The following is a 23412-nucleotide window of genomic DNA, read 5'->3' on the forward strand; positions in this document are numbered from 1 at the left end:
CTCGCAAACACAATAAGTGAAAATTTGTTGACCAAAAAGAAAGTCCAAAATACAATAGGTGAAAATAAAGTCCAAATAAAGTGACTAAAGCTGCTCCAATCCAAAGTGAAGGAAATGTAAGGTGCTATCAGCTGTAAGAAGTATGAATCGAGACGATCTGTTCAAGAAAAAGGCGGTCACTGAGAGGGATTTTGGTATCGCTTTTATGACTGGCTATACCTGCCAACATAGACAGGTGGAAAAAATCATTTCCAAATATTGCCATCTTCTGTTAAAAGACAATGATCTATCTAAAATTCTACCCAGCAGACCTCAGTTCATTTGTGCCAACCCCCCACCTTACGGTTGAAACTGGCACAGAATGTTGCTGATCCTCCGAAAAAGACATGTACTTTCTTGGATCAGGTTGTTTTTTTCAGTTGTGGGAGATGTGTTATGTGCAGAACATCCAATATATTTGACAGCTCTTTGCTTACAGGTCACATTTCTCTTTACTCCACACCTGTTTTTTCTGTTCCATTATCAGCTTCTAGAGCCTTTGTTAAGCCCATACACATGGGTCAAGAATCATCCAGTTCAGCAGGAACCAGCCAACCTTCAGACCATATGTACAGCTAATGACTGGCTTCTATCAAATGGTTATGCTGGAAATCAGCATTTGCAGTCAATGGTGCTGGTGGTGGTGGTGTTTGGTGGGGTTAATCCACCCTGTCAGAATACAAAGTCTCAGCGGGAGAGATCCCTGCAATAACATCCCTTGTGTTGATGCAGGGATCTGTCAGTTTTTTTTTCCTTCAAACTGCTGGTGTATGTACCCAGCTTTATTATTATTATACAGGATTTATATAGTGCCAACAGTTTGCGCAGTGCTTTACAATGTTAGGGCAAACAGTACAGTTACAATACAATTCAATACAGGAGAAATCAGGGGGCCTTGCTCGTTAGCGCTTACAATCTAAAAGGGAGGGTCAAGTGATACAAAAGGTAGTAAATGTGGGGGTTGAGCTGATGGAGAAAATAAAAGTACAGTGTTAGATAGATGCAGGATAGGCTTCTCTGAAAAAAAAAGTTTTCAGGGATCGCGTAAAAGTGGATAAAGTAGGAGATAGTCGGACAGAAGGATGGGAGAGGCTTGGGGAAAGTCCTGGAGGCAAGCATGAGAGGAGATGACAAGGGAACCAGACAGCAGGAGGTCTTGAGAGGAATGAAGAGAACAATTTGGTTGGTATTTTAAAACTAGGTTAGTGATGTAGCTGGGGGCCGAGTTGTGGATGGCTTTGTAAGTTATTGTTAGTATTTTGAATTTTTATTTGCTGGGTGAGTGGCAGCCAATGGAGGGATTGGCACCAGACACTGAACGGTTGATAAGGTGGATGAGTCTGACAGAAGCATTCATGATGGAATGAATAGGTGATAGCCTATTTAAAGGTAAGCCAATGAGGAGGGAGTTGTGGTATTGGAGGCGAGAGATAACCAGGGAGTGAATTAGGAGCTTTGTGGTGTCATTGGTTAGCAAAGGCCGTATTTTGGAGATGTTGCGGAGGTTGAGGTGGCGAGCTTTGGAAAGTGATTGGATGTGGAACCAAAAGGTAAGTTCAGAGTTCAGGATAACACCTAGGACCCTGGCATGCGGGGATGGGTTTGATTTTGACAGAGAAGTCAGCGGAAAGGGCACGTGGGGGAGGAAATATTATGAGCTCAGTTTTGGACAGGTTGAGTTTGAGGAAGTGGTGGGACATCCAGGCTGATATGTCTGTTAGTAAATTGGTGATGCGTGACGAGACGGATGTTGTGAAATGAGGGGTAGAGAGATAGATTTGGGTGTCAGAGTAGAAATTATATTGAAAGCCATGGGAGGCTATCAGCTAACCCAGGGAGGAGGTGTAGATTGAGAGCAGGAGAGGTCCAAAGACAGAACCTTGGGGGAACCTGACGAAGAAAGGAAGAGGAAAGGAGGAAGTAGAATTCTAAGTGACACTGAAGATGCGGTGGGATAGGTAGGATGAGAGCCAGCGAAGAGAATAACCATGGAGACCAAAGGAGTAAAGTTTTTTGAGGTAGAGGGGGTGGTCAACCATATCAAAGGCAGCCGAAAGGTCCAGAAGTAGGAATAAAGAATAGTGTATATTGGTTTTTGCTGTTAGTAAGTCGTTTGTGAGTTTTAGGTGAACCTTATATTGATTGGGAGTTGTGGAGGTCCACTCAATTTTACTGAACAAGGAATTAAAAAATACATGAAATGGGCCTCAGTTTAAACTGGGGGTCAGTAACCTGTAGATCGTGATCTACCAGTAGATCGCGGACAGGTGACTAGTAGATCGCGGTCTGGTCTTGCTGACCTGTCATTTCAGAGCATCAAACAGTGTGCAATACAGAGGGACTACTTGTAAAGTTGGAGCTGTAGTAGGGAACAAGTGTAGTAGTGCTGGCTCCTGTCCCATGCGGAGTGATACCAACTGCACTCCATCTCTTATCCCGGCTGGCGGTCTCCAGAGTGGTGCCAGCAGCTGGAAAGAAGAGATCTTCAGGTCAGTGTGAAGCAATACACTGGGCATAATAGCAGCGTTGTGTTGCTTTCTCACCACCTATTTTAACCCCTTGGACCCTGCAGGAGCATGCAGTTGCGAGGCATTTTCAGAGTGGCCCCATTTACTTGAATAGGTAGCGATTGGCAGGCGGAAGCACATGTCAAAAGCAACAGGGGGCTTAATTCCTGCTGCAGCATGTGTACACCTTTGGCTGCTGCCTCAGCAGCTAAAGGGTGTAGGGATCGGGGGCGGTAAAACTGCCAATCAACCGCAGAGTTTTACCACCCCCAACTTTGCACGTGAATAAGCCCTAAGGATGCTGCTGCCGAATGCAACTAAGGGCACATTCACAAGTGTAGCAGGCACTGCTTCTCCTCTGAAAAGCGATCTGAGTGTGTTTGATTGATGGTGAGGAGGCAATATGTTGCCTCCTCACCACCTGATTTAACCCATGAGTGCCGTGCAATGCATGAGGTTACAACACGGTAGTACAGCAATTAGAGGTTTAAGGCTTCATGTAAACGGGACGTTTTTACAACCTCTCCTGAACGATTTAACTTGACAGATAGTAACCCACGTTTAAAACGTCTGTTCTGCCGCGTTTACATGCCGCGTTTAGCAGCGTTTTTCTTTTTTCAAAATAGCCAAAAATGAAAAAACGCCTGTTAACAAAATGCGGCTAAACCCAAGTTACCGTGTTTAGCCGCATTTAGAAGCGTTTGGCGCTTGAAATGCCTCTAAACTCAGCTTCTGAACCCATTTTTTTGCGTTCCAAAAAAGCATCTAAACTCAACTGCCTAGAAACGACTGTAAATGACCCTGTGTACATGTACTAATAAGATAACATAGAGGAGAGTTCAGTTGAAAAAAATGCTCAATAGCTCCTAAACGTCTGTTTAGCAGCAGTGTACATGAGGCCTAAATCCATTGTGAGAAGGTGACACCGTGCCCAGTGATTTTTGATGTCTCCCATGTTGTTCAGGTAGATCTTCACCTCTTTAGGGTTGCCTATCCCTGGTTTAAACTATTCCTTGTGTGCCATTCGTCTGCATCAGATTCCCCCAGCACACCAAACTGCAATTGTCTATGATGGCTATTTGCAGTGTTAGGTTGTGCCAGAACATCCACATCTATGATGTGTATATCAACTTCAACTGCTATTTCTGAATAGGAATAAATCTACTGGTTGCATGGGATGCTTGTTGACTTAACTGTTCTAAAGCAAAAGTCAGATCCTGTTAGACAAGCGTGTCAGTGAATAAAGCCCAATGCATGGCTATGAAAAGGTCACTGTGCAAACAGTGGGTGCTGTCACACATCATTGTGGTTTTACCCTGCTGACTGTCTGAGGCACAGAACTGATGGATTCCTGACATCATTAACCCATTTACTGACTGAGGGGCATGGAACATGTTGCCGAGACTTACTATAGACTACAGACAAAATGTACACTGTCACGTTTCTTATTCTCTAAACAGACAGAAGAAGAATAAATGTTAACCTGTGTGGCTTCACATAAAATACTGCTACGTAACATCCATGTGCCCCTATGAAAATATACCATGTTATTTTTATTTTTTTAAGAATTATTTTTTTTAGAATTGAGCCAGCACATTAAAGGGAAATGAAGCAGTAGAGTACATCACTTCTTTAATTGTTTATTATGGTCAGTACTAATATATATATTTTTTTTTTTTTTTGTGACAGTGCTGGGCCCTGCCATGGTACGAGTTTACTAAATTGGTATAACAAGGACACAGGATTCTCAAAGGTGCAGTTTGAGAAGCTCGGACATGTTTATAGTGAACAGAGAAAACTAGGCTCTATGTTTTCCCTGGATTTTTTAATTCCGGCTCAGGGCCTAGAGTCTGAAGGTTCCAAAGTGCTTTGGGTGGGAAGGCTTTGCTAGTTGCTTGCAGCCTGTGTGAGGTCACAGGTGTGCAGGATCAATAAAAGCTAGATCTGAGCACAGTTCAGTGCAGTTGCTACCGTTTGGCAACAGACCCCTGTCCGGAGACCTGCTTATTCCTATCAGAGACCGCATCCCTTGTCAAAGGGACTTCTTGCTCAAAGGACTGGGAAGGTCAGGACTGCTACATGGGCCTCAGAGTCCAAGAAAGAGTCTGGGAGTGGATCGAAGCAAAGACTGGACAGCCGCACTCTGTTAACACCTTTATTGAAGACGGTTTAAAAATTATTTTGGTACAATTGACTAAGCACCCCATAGTGGTAAGCTTGTCAGCTTTTCTTTGATCCTGTGCCTCTGATGTATTTGTATCAGAAGAATTTTTAAACCGTCTTCAATAAAGGTGTCAACAGAGTGCGTCTGTCCAGTCTTTTCTTCGATTCATTCCTACATGCAGAGCCAGCACCTGTTTCCATTAGCAGGTGGGATGCATTATGAGATGTCTGCCTAGAGCGGTGTTTTTTTGTTTTTAAAGAGTCTGGGAGGTTGATAAAGCTGAGGCGGCTAGCAAGTCCAGGGGGGCTGGAGGAGGTCTGGAAGGCTCTGAAAGAGTGGCCGAACACCTATATTTGTATTTGCAGAAGAACTCCTGCATGGGCAATCCATATGTGTTGGACTTTTAATACCTTTCTTTACCAAATGATTAAGAAGAACCAGGTTGGTTCCTTGAATCCTTGCAATATTTTGCTATTTCATACTTCAGTAGAATACATACAGACAAAATTACATATGTTCCCAAGCTGCTTTTAGAGCTATCTCAGTTACTATCCTCACTCAAATTCTCTGAATTGAACTGCTTACACTTTTGCAATTCATTTTGGGGTAAGTCCAGGCCTAGAATTAATAGGCATATGCAATTCGTCCCAAAACAAGCAGGAGGCTTAGCGGTGCCCAACATTTTTCAGTTATACGTAGCTGCAAATATTGCCCCCTTACCATCTTCACGCCATACAAGACCTTCCCCCTGGACTTGATAGAGTTTCACTTGATGCCAAAATCAGTCCTTCCCTGGCTTCCTCTGTCCCATTGCCCAAAAGCCCTAAACCCCATTCTTACCCACCCACTTTACATTTTGGACTCAGTTATATTTTCTGGGGGGTTTATATCACCACACCTACCTTTGCTTAAAATTCCCCCTGTCCTTTCTCTTCATACACTCTGCCTCCTATATAATGGGTCCCTCATCCTACACCCCTAATGTTTCATTATACTTCTGTGTCAACCACTCTTGTTGATGTTTAACAGTGTGCTTTATTACAATGCTTTATGTATTCTTAAAAATGTTCAAACAACCTATGTAAAAAAACTGGCAATATATAATAGATAATAGGATTTATAAAAAACGAAGCATATGCGGATATCTTTTGCTGCTTTTGTCTTTGGAAATTCATAATGTAGGAGTTTATCATATCTGTGCATCTTTGTCTTGTTTTTCATTCTTTACAAGTCTAGAGATGCACCGTAAAGTATTCCTCTATAAGCCTGGATCTGATACCCTACCCTCCCCTAATGCCATGTGGGAAAGACAATTACCATGCCAAGCAGATGCTGGTCATAGGTGTACTGCATGATTCTTTTTACTGTCATCTCCTAGTGATGATTAATGAGCTTTCTACATTTTTTGTAGAAATGTTATAATAGAGGTCACAGTAGCATTTTGACATACCATTCTGCAGCCTGAATATATTTCTTCATTTGCAAGTATTTCTGAGTCTATCTTATTAAAAGAAATATGTCATGAGTGAAATTTGGAGGCTGGCATTGCTGACCTCTAGAAATGCTAGTTGCCTGGCTGTGAAGTTGATCCTTCAATTTAAAACTTTCAGTCACTGACTTGAAACAACTATTCAGATCAAGACTTTGAACTTTTCGCTGACTTTTCTGATGTCTATACTTGCCTTATGTCAGTGAATGTCAGTATAAAGGCTGGGCAAATGGCATTTTCTGAAGAGGTTTAGGAATTGCAGGTTTTCTTAAATGTTAAAAAGAATGGTGAATCAAAGAGTTTAGGAGGAAGTTTTACTAGGAATAGTGATTGATTGAACTGTTTCCTTCTATTTGTTAAATGAGAAATGACTAAAAAAATCTCTGTTTAGTCAGTGTGCAAAAGCAATCAGTATGCACAGAGCTATTTCTGGGCTTTCTAACCAGACAGCCCAGCATGCACTGCACACACTGATGCATGTGAGCCCCCTGCATTAAATGCAGGGGCATGCAGTGAGGTCAGTGGCTGGTGAGGCACTGGTTGGTATCAGAGCCAGATACACACAGGTTACATAAGCTGCGAACGTTAGAGCGAGAGCAATAATTCTAGCACTAGACCTCCTCTGTAACTCTAAACATGTAACCTGTAAAAAAATTTAAAGCTTTGCCTATGGAGATTTTTATGTACTGAAGTTTGGCGCCATTCCACAAGTGTGCGCAATTTAAAGCATGACATGTTAGGTATCTATTTACTCTGCGTAACATCATCTTTCATAATTTACAAAAAAATCGTGCTAACTTTAGTGTTTTTTCTTTATTTATTTTTTCATGAAACAATTTCTTTAAATAAAAATGCGTTTGAAAAGTGTCTGCGCAAATACCCTGTAACATAAAAAGTTGCAATGACCACCATTTTATTCCCTAGGGTGTCTGCTAAAACAATATATATAATGTTTGGGGGTTATTTTCTAGCAAAAAATGATGATTTTTACATGTAGGAGAGAAGTGTCAGAATTGGCCTGGGTGGCAAGGCGTTAATTACAATAAGTAAGTAATATACAAATAATTATTATATATTATTTTTAAGGTAATTTATTATATTTTCAAAAACTGTACTCAAGCAGGTGGCTTAATGGACAAATTACTGAAGTTTGAAGTTATAACTTCCAATCAGGAATTTCACAGTAAATAGATCAATAATAAATTATTATCTTATAACATATAGCATAATAATATATGATTAACTTGTACCTTTTCAGCAGCAGCAGATTCTCATTCTCCCTCTTAAGGTTCCATGCACACTGGACGTTAAAATAATGTTATAAAAACGCCAGTAGCTTTGCAGTGAGTAGCTTTTGCAGCCAATAGAGTTTATTACCATTTTTTAGCGTTTTTTTTTCAATGGAGCAAAAATGTTAAAAACCACTGGTGAGCCATGTTTTTGAGCGTTTATGTGCGTTTAACGTTTTTAAGCTTTTTTTTGGTCAGAAAAACAGCTCCTGAACACGATTTTAGGACATTGTTGAGAAAACAGCCCATAAACTCCACTGCTGATAAACTCACAAATAGTCCATGTGTGCATGGACACATAGGATAACATAGAGGGGAGTTTATGGGCTGTTAAAAAAAAACGCCCAAACTCCCAAAAATGGCTGTGTGCATGGACCCTAACTGTGTGAGAAAAACATGGGATTATGGGTAAACCTTATACCCATAAACACATGTTTTTTCCTTGTAGTTAAAAGGGCTGGGCTAGAAGGGAGCATGTATCTTTTAGACACATGCCCCCTTCTATGACACTGCAATGAGAGGTGTGCCTCCACTGCAGCATTTTTATTGGACAGCTTGGGCCAATGATACTTTACCATTGGTCCAAGACTCCAAGCTATCCTTTGAGCCTCTGACAAGAAGTGAGGAGAGACACTGTGAGCTCATCCTCTCAGTCTTCTGCAGAGTGTGCCAGCTTGTATTTAAACTGGCTGCTCTGTATATAGCTTCTGACAGGCTGTGCAAAGAGCCCCGTATCTCCGGAACCATAGATGATAGGAGCCCCAGTGACCAGTGGTGGGGTAGGACTTCAGCTACATACCCCCCAAATTTGGGGTCTCTGTGATCCTACGTCGCCGAGCTACAACCCTCGAAGTTGATCAGTTTTCTTTTTCTTTCTCTCTTTTTTTTTTTTTTTTATGTTCAAGGCTCTGCCTCACCTGCCTCCCCTGACTGCACATGCCTGATTAAATGTGCATTTGTAACATTGAATTTTATGCAAATAAAACAAGTGCTTAAAATGTAATCTTTTAAACTGATATTCTTTAATATGTGCTATAATAAAAATAGCAAAAACATTATATTTTTTCAGGAATTCCAGTTACTTCATTTGAATCTTAAAGTGGTACTAAACCGCCACAAAAAAACAGAAAAGTTGGGCCTCCTGTAGGTTTAAATCACAATGTATTGGTATATTATGATTTAAACCAGCAGGGGGCCCAATTTTTCTGTGGCGGTTTACTACTACTTTAAAGGGGTTGTAAAGGTTCACGTTTTTTCACTTTAATGCATCCTATGCATTAAGGTGAAAAAATATCTGACAATGCCGGCCCCCCCAGCCCCCCCGTTTTACTTACCTGATCCCTCTAAAGTCCTGCGCTCGCTCCCGACATCCTCTCCGCCGCTCAGCCTGGCCATTGATTGGCTAGACTGGATGGATTGAAAGCAGCTCTGTCAATCACATCCAATGACGTGGCGCGCCGGGGGACGGGGCCGAGTGATACAGTGGGCGGCTATAGCCGCTGGCTGTATCACGGGAGCGCGCCCACAAGAACTAAACACCATACGAGAGAGCTCGCATGAAGGTGTTTATTTCTTGCGGGGAGGAGCCGAGACAGCCGCCGAGGGACCCCAGAAGACCAGGTTCGGGGCCACTCTGCAAAACGAGCTGCACAGTGGAGGCAAGTATAACATGTTTGTTATTTAAAAAAAAAAAAAAAAAAAAATACCTTTACAACCCCTTTAAGATTCAAATGAAGTAACAGGACTTCCTGAAAAAAAATATAAGCTTACGTTTTATACACTGCATACTAGCACATTATGACAGACTTACCTGAAAATGAAGCCCTCTAGCGCAGCGCTGTCACGGCTCCCCCCCGTACTTCCATATGTAAGTCATGCCCACCAATGTAAACAGTGTTTAAACGACACATGTGAGGTATCACCGCGATCGTTAGAGCAAGAGCAAACATTCTAGCACTATGATACCTCTGTAACTCTAAACTGGTAACCTGTAGAAAATTGAACGCGCCGCCTATGGAGATGTTTAAGTACTGTAGTTTGTCGCCATTTCGCAAGGGTGCGCAATTTTACAGCATGAAATGTTAGGTATCTATGTACTTGGTGTAACATAATCTTTCACATTATACAAAAAAAATGGGCTAACTTTACTGTTTTTTTTTTGTTTTTTTTTATTCATGAAAGTTTATTTCTTCCAAAAAAATTGCATTTGAAAGGCCGTTGCGCAAATACAGTGTAACATAAAATATTGCCACAATTGCCATTTTATTTTCTAGGGTCTCTGCTAAAAAAATATATAATGTTTGGGGGTTCTAAGTAATTTTCTAGCAAAAAATACTGATTATAACTTGTAAGCAACAAATGCCACTTTTCTTCCACTTTAAACAGCCATATAATATCAAATTATAATTTTTGAAAATCTGCTACTCTTCCTTTAAATTAAATCTATTTTATATTACTAACTGTAAGCAAACGTGGAAATCATCCCTTATGTTACAGGAATAACATACAACGGAGTTATAATTATTAAGGGAGAATGTGGTTATTAGTATAGGAATTATTTTATTTTTCACCATAATAGGGTTATTATATATTGTATACATTCGTTATGATTTAGTTTAAGTTAACTGACCTGCATTAATTAAAAGAATGATTGATACAACAAGGAAATGAACCTCTCTACCAATAAATATTAGACATGCGCAATTAGTTTAGTTCTGAATTCGTTTTTTATCGAAATTCTTTAATTCGGAAATATCCGAATTTCCGAACTTTTCCAAATATTCAGAAATTCAAAATTCAAAAATTCGAAATTTCGAAAAACTCGGAATTCCAGAAATTCGAAAATCCAAAAAAAGAATGAAAATCCGCAAATTCAAAAGAACAAAAACCCGAAAATAAGAACGAAAATCAGAATATTCAAAAACCCGAAAATTCGAAAATCTGAAATAATAACCATCTAATAATAGCTGAACATTTACTATTAAATTATAGTTATTGGAATTCCCTTTCAAATTTGGCTGTTAGTGAACATAACGAATACAAATTTATCCGAAGTTACAAATTATCCGTAATAACGAATGCCGTATCTAAACAAATGGAATGTAACAAATTAATAATAATAAATAATAATAATAATAAAAACGTATTATTATTATTTCGTTCTGTTCCATTTGATTAGATGTAGCATTCGTTATTTCGAATAATTCGTAACTTCAGATAAATTTGTATTTGTTACGTTCACTAAGGCCCCTTTCACACTGGGGCGGTGGGGGCGTCGGCGGTAAAACAGCGCTATTTTTAGCGCTGTTTTACCGTCGTTTTTGCGGCTGTATTCGGCCGCTAGCTGTGTGGTTTTAACCCCCGCTGGCGGCCGAAAAAGGGTTAAACCCGCTCGTACAGCGCGGCTATAGCCGCGGTATAGCCGCGCTGTCCCATTGATTTCAATGGGAAGGAGCGGTGAACACACCGCTCCTTCACCGCTCCAAAGATGCGGCTCGCAGGACTTTTTTTACCGTCCTGCCAGCGCACCGCTTCAGTGTGAAAGCCCTCGGGCTTTCACACTGAACAAACAGCGGAGGCTGTTTAGGGGCGGTTTGCAGGCGGTATTTTTAGCACAATAACGCCTGCAAACCGCCCCAGTGTGAAAGGGGCCTAACAGCCAAATTTGAAAGGAAATTCCAATACCTTTAATTTAATAGTTAGTTATTACTAGTTTGTTAGTTATTATTTAGAATTTTCGAATGTTTGGATTTTCCTCCCTTATTTTCGGATTTTCAAATTTTTGGATTTTCAAATCTTCAAAATTTCGAATTCTGAATTTTCAGATTTCCGAATTTCCAAACTTCCGAATTTATGAATTTAGAATTTTAGAATTTACGAATTTTCAAATTTTTGAAGTTCTGAATTTACAAATTTTTACGAAGTTTCGAATTTACGGAAAAGAACAAAAACCAGCTAATTTTTCGGCATGTCTAATAAATATATGGCATACTCTAATATTTTGCTGCTTCTCAGTCCAAATGTCTTTTGCATCTTGTATTGCTTTAAGTGGAAAAAAAATCTAGGTTTGCTTTGAAAACATTTAATTTGATCAAGTTAAAGGTGGGGCTGAACTTTGAAATGTATTCCCAATTTGAACAAAGGACGAGAGGGAGTAGTTTATCACTTGAATGAAATGATATGGGATGAAGGAGGTTTTTAAATGACTGCCTCCTCTGATCAAAACAGTAATGCAAAGAATAAAGCAAGGTACACATATTCATTTTTTTTTTGTTCAACTGACAGCTCCCTGCATCTATACAAATGATGTTGATGCAGGGATCTCTCCCAATGTTCTATTGTATTCTGACAAGCAGGGGACCCCACCCCTCCCTTTCCTTATCAGAATACACAGATCAGCACTGTGGCCATTGGCAGAAAGTGCTGATCAAATGCTGGTTTTCCAGCATGACTTTTTGACATCTGTTGAACAGACAGTGGTACACACGGACTGAAATTCATCCAGTGGAGGATTAGAACACTTGTCTGTTTTAATTGCTGTCTGTGCCCCTATAAGGGAGATTCTGTCAGTGAAAGTAAAAAAAAATCCCAAATTTTGGGTTGATATCAGATCAGTAATAGAAGGAAATCTTCCAATGGGGACACCAGTTCTTGGACAGGAAATAAAGGTAATCTCCCTTATGGGGTGACCACAAAAAAACTGACAGCCCTTTGTGATAATTTAGGGCGCAGTCCTATGTTTCATGATTCTTATAAGGCCAGGAGAATCACAATCAAGTAATGGTTCCAAATTTCATGGAACACATTTTTTGTATTGCCATTTATCCACACCGTAGAGAATGGGAGAGCTATCAACTGTTATTTTATAACTTGTACTTATTAATTACTTCAGCTCCGGAAGATTTACCCCCCTTCAAGACCAGGCCGGTGTTTGCGATGCGGCACTGCGCTACTTTAACTGACAATTGCGCGGTCATGTGACGCTGTACCCAATATAATATAATAAGATTTAGTCTTTTTTTCCCCCCCACAAATAGAGCTTTCTTTTGGTGGTATTTGATCACCTCTTCGGTTTTTATTTTTTACGCTATAAACACAAAAAGACCGACAATTTTGGGAAAAAAAACGTTTACTTTCTGCTATTAAACTTCTCCAATAAAAAAAAAAAAAAGAAAAAAAAAAGCAAATTTCTTCATCAATTTGGGCCAATATGTATTCTGCTACATATTTTTTCCCAATAAGTGCATATTGATTGGTTTACGCAAAAGTTATAGCGTCTACAAACTATGGGATATTTCTAATTTAATTTTTATTTGTTTTTTTACTAGTAATAGCGGTGATCAGTAACTTATAGCGGAACTGCGATATTGCTGTGGACAGTCGGGACACTAACTGACACTTTTGACACTTTTTGGGGACCAATGACACTAATACAGTGATTACTGCTAAAAATATGCACTGTCACTGTACTAATGAGACTGGCTTAACATCAGGGGTTAACATCAGGGGCGATAAAAGGCTTAATTGTGTTCCTAGCCGGTGTTTTACTAAATGGTGGGTGGTGCTTGTACTAGGGGAAGGCATAGATCTGTGTCCCTGCTTTGCAGAAACACAGAATCAATGCCTTCCCCGCTGACAGAACGGCAATCTGCCTTGTTTTCTGCCTGTGTAACGAACATTCGTCGGGTGTCGGCAGACATCAAGCTTGCGCTGAATAATCACAGTGGGAGCTAGCCAGCGGTGGCGCACCTGCATGCCCCCAACCCGGAAGTGCTGGATCATGTGCTAGGTATGTGATCCAGTGCAGAAGAGTCATCTTGCCGTATATGTACTTATACGGACAGCAAGCGGTTAATCCAGGATGAAAGATGGCATTTTTTCCAGCAAAGTATTTATTTTATAAAATTGATACTGGCTGGCAGAAGACATTACATATATCACTGTAATTTGAAACATATGTACCAGCAAGGTACACCTGCAGTGAATGTTTGATGAATGTCACATTTTTAAATATGCCTCCTAATCATTTTCCCTCTTACACCTGTAACCCCCCTTATGGACCAGAGCAGTTTGTGCATTTCTTCTATGAACTTTTTTTATTTGGCAAAAACTTTGACATTACTTAAGATATAAGATATGATATTTGATATTTCTTTTTTGTGGTATTGTATTGAAAAAAAATGCACGCTTTTTTTAAATAGTGTTCTTTAAAAAAAATAGCTCAAATAAAAAAGTAATAATAAAAGTATAAATATTTTCTATAATTTGTCTTGTTTAAAATTACAGTAAAATTATGATTTTGGTACAAAGCATTGCAAAGTTATTTACAATTGAAATAAAAATGTGTTTTTTTTTTCAATTTAGCGCTTTTGTAAATGCGACACAAAAAAATTATTAAAAAAATGAACAAACACAACAAATAAAAATGAAAAACAAAACTTGAATATTAAAAGTTAATAAAAAAGAAATTAAAAAAAGACAGGAAAATAATAGCTGAAGGGAGAATGGGAAGAAACAGTTAAAGAGGAACTGCAGTCTGCTCACATAATTTGTAATAAAAACATCTTTGCCATTCTGAAGCTTCTCTCCAACCACTTTGCATATTATTTTATATGTACTGTGATTCTGTACTTGCCAAATATGCAGCAGAAATCTCCCTCTACGAAGTCTGGCTGCAGCCATTTTAACTGTGGGCAGCAGAAGCTGCTGCCTGTTCACTTCCTGAATTTACACAGACACACCGAGGCACACCTCCAGCTCTGCAGCCCTGCAGGTTTTATTGGTCCTCTTATGACTCACCCCCCCTCACTTCCTGGCAAACTCTCACGAGAGTGAGAGAGAGAGCTGTGCATGATGTCATAAGCCTAGGCTTTTTACTAGACAAGAAACAGGAAGTGGACCGTAAAAGGTATTTACGGGCAGAAAAAAATGTTTTACTATCCAAAGTTAAAACAACAAGGGCAGAAGATTTAATAGATGGAAAGTTGAAAAAACTACCGAAGGTCTGCTTTAATTAGTGCCGATTAGGATAAACAAAATGTTAAAAAGGCATTAAATAGACAAATTTAAAAACCTTTCAGGTTGCTGTAAAGCCAAACTCTATGTTTTTTTTTTTAAAGATATGTTTATTGAGTTTAATGAGACAAACATATAGAAAAAAACACAATAAACCTAACACAATGTACAGAGAAAAAACTGTACATAAGAAATAAACAGTGCTTATATAATTGTCACACACGTCTCCTGTGATCATGGAAACATGTATAAGGAATATACACAGACAACCTAACTCAATCGAACATAACATGTACCAGAGCGGGGTGCCAGGCCAGTACTATGCATAGGGATACAGCTAATCATGGCGGTACAGGGGTTAAAGTTAGGGGACTGGCCAGCCATCTACCCCATATTTTATGAAATGTTTTAAGGGACTTCTTCACATAAAAAAAGGATGCAAAGCAGTCTCTTGGCATAGGAAGGGATGGTCAAGTCACCAAAGATGCCCAGAAGACAATTTTTGGGATTTACAATATTTGGCAGACCCAATGCAGAAGAGATAAAGGAGCCTATATTCACCCAGAAATCCTGACAGGTCCAAAAATAATGGAAAAAGTCAGCAGTTTGACTGCAACCTCTAAAGCACTCAGCTGAGGGAGACAACCTAATTTTATATAATCTAGCAGGAGTAAGGTGAGAGTGGTGAAAGATCTTAAGATGGATAACATGGTCTCTAGAGGAAATGACAGAGGTTTTAAACGTGTCACCAAACTCAGACTGGTCTTCCTCCGTGAAGTGTATATCCAGGGAAGCCCACTTCACTAGCGCAGCCCAGAATCTAGGATTAGTGTCTGTTATAAAGGCAGCATAATAGGTGCATACAAGTTTTGTAGGGTCTGGGTGTCTTAACAATTTCTCTAGGGGCGACACCTAGATAGGGTCATCCAAAGAACCAAATTGCCCACGTACAGCATGCCGAAGTTGATAATAGTAAAATGGGTAGGTGCGTGGCAAGTCTAAGTCCACACGCAATTGGTAAAAGGACTTAAAACCTTGTGCAGTGTAGAGGTGACATACATATTTGACCTGTTTAGAAGACCATTGCTGTGGATCAGGTAGGGAATATAATTCTTGAAGGTTAGGGTTAAACCCCAATGGATTATTGGGGGATGTCGACCTCAAGTCCTCACAAATTTTTGCAACTATGGATTGAAACAGGGAGAGAGATGTACGTAAAATTAACGTACCTGGATAGGCCGGAACACAGCCCCTATAGATAATATTATAGAGGGTTTCCAAGGAGGAGGCAATAGCCCCTTCTGTAGTATCACAAGCATTAGTAGAAACTGGATACAGCCAGTCGTGTATGTGGACAAGTTGAGATGCCAAGTAGTACAAATAAAAGTTAGGGAAAGCCAAGCCTGTCAAATTGGAGTCATAACATCTCAAGTGCTACTCTGGGAGGGCGACCATTCCATAAGAACACTGTGCATATTGTATCAATATGTTTAAAAATTGATTTTGGAATCTTGCAGGGGGAATTGGCCATAACATAGAACAGTTTGGGGATATAGATCATTTTAATGACATTGGCCCTTCCCGTGAGGTATAGAGGCAAATCCATCCATTGTTTAGTTTGTAATTGCAATTGTGACAGCAAGGGACACAAGTTATTATTAATATACGAAGATAGAGGTAATTGAACTACTATACCCAAATATCTACATGAGGGGACAACCTGTAGTCTGAAGTCCGGGTGAACTAAGGGTATAGCAGCTTGGTCTACAGGAAAAAGAATGGATTTGTCCCAGTTCATCCAAAAGCCAGAATAATCTCCAAAGGTATTCATTTCAGACAAAAGATTTTTTTAGGGAATCATGAGGGTCAGCCAGGTATACTAAAGTGTAATCTGTGTACAAAGAAATATGTTCCTCTATAGTACCAATGGGGAGACCTCTGATTAAAGGGGAGCTACGGATGCATATGGCAAGGGGTTCCATAGCTAAGGCAAATAGGCCAAACTGTATGTTTAATGTCCCTTTAAATATTTCCATGGGCCAAGCTTGCTGGGCGTGCTGTATTAACTGTATGTAGGTGGCATTATGAACTTTGCCTCAACCAATCAGAGGAAGCTTTGAATTAATTAATAAAATACAAAGCTCCCATTTGAAAGGATGGGCAGTACTCAGCCCGACTCTATTTTGTTCATAGCGCTGTATATTGTATGTAGCTAAGGCTACATTCAGTTACTATAGAATGAATGCCCAAAAAGCACACCAACTTGGCCCAAACAAACTGTTTAACCACTTGCCTACTGGACACTTTTACCCCCTTCCTGCCCAGGCCAATTTTCAGCTTTCAGCACTGTCATACTTTGAATGACAATTGTGATTATGCAACAAGTAAATTGTTATCATTTTTTTCACTCAAATAGAGCTTTCTTTTGGTGGTATTTGATCACCACTGGGTTTTTTATTTTTTGCTAAACAAACCGAAATTTTTTTTTTCATAGTTCTTTCATAAACTTTTGCAAATGGGTAATTTTTCTCCTTCACTCATGTGCGCTGATGAGACTGCACTGATAGGCTGCACTGATGGGCACTAATGAGGCAGCACCGATGGGCACTGATAGGTGGCACTGATGAGCACTGATAGGTGACACTGATGGGCACTTATAAGGGGGCACTGATGAGGCTGCACTGATAGGTGGCACTGATGGGCACTGATAGGTGGCACTGATGGACATTGATATGTAGCACTGATGGGCTCTGATAGGTGGCACTGATGGGCACTGATAGGTGACACTGATGAGGAGGCACTGATGGGCAGCACTGATAGGCGGCACTGATGGGTACTGATAGGTAAGACTGATTGGCACTGATCGTTGGCACTGATGAGCACTGATAGGCAGCACTGGTGGGCACTGATAAGCGGCACTAATGGGCACTGATAGGCGACACTGATGAGGAGCCCGTGATTGGCAGCACTGATAAGCACTGATTGGCAGCACTGGTGGGCACTGATGGGACTGCACTGATAATCAGGGCACTAGTGCCCTGATTATTAGTGCTGTTGTCCCTTTAACACAAGCTGATTTTTGTCTTTCTTCTTCAAGCTGATAATCAACTTGTGTTGACATCTGTGATCAGCTTTCATTGGACACTGCTGATCACGTGGTAAAGGGCCGCTGTGATTGGCCCTTTACCCCAATCTGTGATCAGCTGAGTCCTTTGGACAAGGTAACAGTGTTTAATTTATTTGACATATTTCCATGTTCTTTACTGTTATTTCTTGTTACTATTTTACTTTATAGATCATGTCTATGCATCAACCCCTGAAGAGTGAGACTGAACTCATGAAACATACTGGGTCACCATAGATGCTATGACACACCTACTATGGATTATTTGATGTCTGTATCTAACTATGTAATGGATATGTATATTTGGGCCAACTATTTGGCATTTTGACATTTTTCCTTGTCCTATTGCTGGCATATTCAATAGATCTATACTATGTTTTTACTACTGACTGTGTGGCGCTTCATCTAAAGTCCCAATGGGCAAAACTCTGTATTTGTATCTCTCTATTTCACATCTGAACTGTGTTGATAAACACTGAGTCAAACAGTTCTTTTTTACAACTCCAGCTTCTATTAGTTTCTGGTTATGCTGCCATTTCCCATCTTTTGAGTTTGTAGTGGTCTATGCTCTGAAGTGTGGGGTTCAAAGTTCAGTATTTTTAAAGCCTAGTTAAATCAATTGAAATAATTATAAATATGACTGTACTAACCAAGTGGCAGCAGAGTTTTTGAAATTAAATTAAACTGTCCTTATTGTTGTTGTGGTTATATGTGCCTATAAGCATATAGATGAGCCTATAAGTACAGAGTTTAGTATAGTGAGTGATCTCATGTCTGTGCATATGTGAAGTATACAGTATAGTCTACAAATGAGCCAGATAGCCCAAATAATGCTCACTGTATTGTTTGATCAGACTCCTTTCACCTCTAGGTACTTCACTTTCAGTTTTTATTTTTTTTTCCACATGTTTTTCCTATAGGAGAATTCGTTAATAGGGCCCTCTAATTCCTCTTGTATTGAATCGTATTGTAGCTGTACTGTCTGCCTGCCTCTATTTTGTAATATAAATCCTGTAATATAAAGCGCTATATAAATTCTGTGTTATAATAATACTAAATGTTCATATGTTTGGTTAGCTGTATTTTGGTAAATACTGATAAAATCAAATTTTAGACTTAAAGATAAATAGTTTGTTGTCCTGTTACCATTTAAATTGGTAATAATATCATTTGTAGACCTCTGTCCTAATTTGCATGTTTTACTCTTGCAGCCTGATCGCCTGACAGGGAAGGCATGTGGTGAAGGCTGGAGAGCAAGCAATGGAAGTTGTGAATGGCGATCTTAACAGCCACTCAGATGTGATCTTCAATGGGTACATGAACAAAAGTTTTCAGTCCAGTCCCAAGGAGAACGAGACAGGCACTATGGCAATTTGTGAGCTTCACCACTGTGAAGTCAGTGGGGTTTCCACTCAGCTTCAAGGGGAGGATACTACACACAGATATGAGAAGAGAGCAAAAGGGACTCGAATCTGGAGGTTTGTCAGTAGACGGAGAGCTAATTCTGGGCGTAGTAAAAGGCCTCAGTCTATGATACTCACAAGTGAGATCAGTGAGCCCAAGCCTAAACTGTCTTTCATGGACAAAGTGAGATCATTTAAAAGACTGAGATCTGCAACTTTTTCCAAGAGTTCTGTCCATCGTAATTCCAAAGCAAAGGTCCAGAGTCAACCATCAGAAGACATAGAACTTACCATACCAAGTGCTTTATTTAGGACAAGGAAATATGCTGATGGCCAAAGACCATACAGACATTCTTATGCAGGCTACATTGATGACCTTGATACCTCATTTGAAGATGTAGAGTTAAACATTAGCATTTCTGAATGTTTCCCTAGTGAAAACAAGTGGTTAAGGGACATAGATGGTGAAATGAATGGAAATTCTGAAGCTATGGACAATGAAAATTTTGGCAGCAATCGTAGATGGCCATTGGTTAACACTAAGAGCTCAACTATTGCTGAAGGAGAAATCCAAAGGCGAGGACTTAAAATGGCATCAGAACATCGCAGAGGAAGGAGCTCTTATATGTGGAGTTACATAAAGGGCCTATCAGTGGCTACAAAAGATGCAAAGGGATTTGAGAAATTTCAAGGCAGTACATTCCAAAATGCAGATGACACAAGTGATAGTATTTCTGCTGCTGAAAAAGATCAAAGATTACAGGACAATGTGACTAAAACACCTGACACTGGAAGCAGTGGGAAATCAAAAAACTTTGGTGGGGTATTTAGATTTTTCAGCAACGTGGCAGAAGCAGCTAGGAAATGGAGAGGCTCCACTAGGTCATCTACATCAGATGATCAGGTTTCTCAGTCAACTCCACAAACTCCTAGAATGCAGAACTCCTTTATCAAAGAACCTTTAGTCATTGAAAATGAGAATGCATTGATTTTTCTTTCTCGGTCTACAGATTCTCGCGTGTGGGAGAATCACCATCTCATGGATAATGCACCAGTTCAGGAAATTTTACCCACCATCAAAACAGAAGAAGACACAAATAATGCAAAATTTTACACTCCAAAAGTATTGGATGATGACACATCATATTTAAACAATACTTCCTGTGTGGAAGAAGTTCCCCAAAAACCAACACAAGCAATGTTTGAATTGTCACAACCTGAGGAAAATGGAAGCCATGATGTTCCCAGTCTGAATTTAGATACTTTTGATGAAAATTCTCAAACACAAACTATAAATAAGTCTCAATTGGATGAAGCATTTGAGAAAAATCCTGAAACCACATTTATGTCAAGTCTGAATGATACCCAAGATGAAGATGTATTTGAATGTAGTGAATCTCAGTTTAGTTTGTCATCTTCAGTCTCATCCAGTGAAGAGGTAATCTTCTTACTCTTATAGTTACAGTTAACTCTAGCATTTTTTTTCAACACATGTATGTTTGCAAGTTTACATCAAAAAGTATCATCACAAAGTAAATAGTCAAACGTGTATCAAAGTAGAAAAGGTGTGCTTATATATACATAGATCTATATATATATATATATATATATATATATATATATATATATTGACATATAGTCTTGTAAAAGCAAAAAGGCAAACAAAAAACTGCTTATTTGTCAGTATGAGAAAATAAAACAGTTCATCAGTCTCTGGAACAAAGCAAAACCTTGGCTCACCACCAGCATAAACTTGCCCCTTAACATGTTAAATAGGTCCACACCTGCTTCAGAGGTCCAAAGAAAAGTTCAGCACAGCTCAGCAGTGTCCCAGTAACCAAACAGCACACAGCTTATTTAACAGGTATGCCCTGCTCCAAACCACACCTCATGGAAACCCGCTGACTGCTTCCTGCCATTTTCAGCCTCTCACAGAACCAAGATACCTGTAGTCAGGTTTGAAGGCTTTTCCCACCCAAAATCACTCAGAGCCTCCAAATTCCGGTCCAGGAGGCAACTTCATTTGGCAGCGGCCAGCTATTCATATAGAAGCCATCTCAGCGGGAGATCCCCCCTCTGTGTCACCCGGCTGCCAGATCCTTCTGATAGTTTCCTCCCGATCCTCCCGATTCCTCCCTGCTGCACTTATGGGAAATGATAGGCTGCATTGATAGGCACTGATATGGCTGCACTGATGGGCAATTATATGCTGCACTTATGGGCAATGATATGCTGCACTGATGGACAATGATAGGCTGCATTGATGGACACTGATATGCTGCACATATGGGCACTGATATGTTGCACTTAAGGGCAATAATAGGCTGAATTGATGGGCACATATAAGGCTGCACTGGTTGGCAATGATATGCTGCGCTTATGGGCAATGATAGGCTGCATTGAGGGGCACTGATAAGGCTGCACTTATGGGCACTGATAGGCTGCACTGATGGGCAATGATATGCTGCACTGATGGGCACTAATAGGCTGCACTGATGAGCACTGATGAGGCTGCACTGATGGCCACCGATGAGGCCATGTTAAAAGGGGGACTTGGGGGTGGGGCAGGGTAGGGGTTGGTTGGGGCAACTGGTGGCGAGTAACTCTTAAAGCCTGGCTAACGGCTCAGCACTTGAAATTTTGAGCCCTGCTGTACAATATACAGTATACATAAAGAGAGAGAGAAAGAGTTTGCAATTATATACAGTATCTCACAAAAGTGTGTACGCCCCTCTCATTTTTTAAATATTTTATTATACCTTTTCATGTGCCAACACTGAAGAAATTACACTTTACTGTAATGTAAAGTAGTGAGTATACAGTATGTATAACAGTGTAAATTTGCTGTCCCCTCAAAATAACTCAACACACAGCTATTAATGTCTAAACCGCTGGCAACAAAAATGAGTACACCCCTAAGTGAGTATGTCCAAATTGGGCCCAAAGTGTCAATATTTTATGTGGCCACCATTATTTTCCAGCACTGCCTTAACCCTCTTGGGAATGGAGTTCACCAGAGCTTCACAGGTTGCCACTGGAGTCCTCTTCCACTCCTCCATGACGACATCACGGAGCTGGTGGATGTTAGAGACCTTGTGCTCCTCCACCTTCTATTTGAGGATGCCCCACAGATGCTCAATAGGGTTTAGGTATGGAGACATGCTTGGCCAGTCCATCACCTTTACCCTCAGCTTCTTTAGCAAGGCAGTGGTCATCTTAGAGGTGTGTTTGGGGTCGTTATCATGTTGGAATACTGCCCTATGGCCCAGTCTCTCAATGGAGGGGATCATGCTCTGCTGCTGTATGTCACAGTACATGTTGGCATTCATGGTTCCCTCAATGAACTGTAGCTCCCAAGTGCCAGCAGCACTCATGCAGCCCCAGACCATGACACTCCCACCATCATGCTTGATTGTAGGCAAGACACACTTGTCTTTGTACTCATCACCTGGTTGCCGCCACACGCTTGACACCATCTGAACCAAATAAGTTTATCTTAGTCTCATCAGACCACAGGACATGGTTCCAGTAATCCATAAACATGTGCATTCGTTTTCGTCCGAATGCATTTTCGTCCGAATTTCAGGTATTTTCGTTATCGTTTTAACAAATGATAACGAAAGTGCAGAATCCGAAAAAGGAAAGATCCGACATAAGCAAATGCTTTATTTTCGTTTTCATTGCTACAACAGTTCGATATAGATAGGAGATTCGACATGATGATGACAATAACAATCTGTGTCCATCAAACCTGTGGTCGAATGTGCCTAACCTTAACTCTGTTAGCCCAAGATTATTCTACATAGAGAGAAAAGATTCGACATAGAGAGAAAAGATTCGACGTAGGGGAGAAAAGATTCAACGTAGGGGAGAAAAGATAAATAAAAATAATGATGATGATGAATGTTATTGGCTGATTGTAACCAAAGAGGAGGAGCAGTAAAATAGCTAGAACTAAGTACACTTGTACTTTGGCTTGTGGTGTCTGTTGAAAGTTCTAAGAAGATTCGACGGAGCAGGTAAACTATACGGTGTCGTACAGTTTAGCTGCTCCTTCGAATCTTCTTTGAACATTCGACAGACACCATAAGCCTTCAATGACAGATTTGACCTCAATTTGGATTTTCAGACGAATGCAATTTTTAACGAAAAACTAGATAAATAAAAACGAATTTCGGGAGTAACTAAATTAATGTATTTTTTGGACGAAAACGAAATTCCGAAATGAAATATTTCAGTGTGCACATGTCTAGTAATCCATGTCCTTAGTCTGCTTGCAGTCAGCAAACTGTGGGCTTTCTTGTGCATCATCTTTAGAAGAGGCTTCCTTCTGGGACGATAGCCATGCAGACCAATTTTATGCAGTGTGCAGTGTATGGTCTG

At 40.1% G+C, this 23412-nt stretch overlaps 1 protein-coding gene across 1 annotated transcript in view; it reads left to right on the plus strand.

The window, feature by feature from the left end:
* Positions 1–23412, plus strand: part of ARHGEF9 (Cdc42 guanine nucleotide exchange factor 9) — a 653254-nt gene that overhangs the window by 86241 nt on the left and 543601 nt on the right. Inside the window, exon 2 of the mRNA XM_073599469.1 lies at positions 18838–20467. Within this exon, the coding sequence (XP_073455570.1) occupies positions 18887–20467 (1581 nt within the window). The 5' untranslated portion in view covers positions 18838–18886. The remainder of the gene's footprint in view (positions 1–18837; positions 20468–23412) is intronic.

The sequence above is a fragment of the Aquarana catesbeiana genome, linkage group LG09 (genome assembly GCF_042186555.1).
Source record: "Aquarana catesbeiana isolate 2022-GZ linkage group LG09, ASM4218655v1, whole genome shotgun sequence".
NCBI classification, from domain to species: Eukaryota; Metazoa; Chordata; class Amphibia; order Anura; family Ranidae; genus Aquarana; species Aquarana catesbeiana.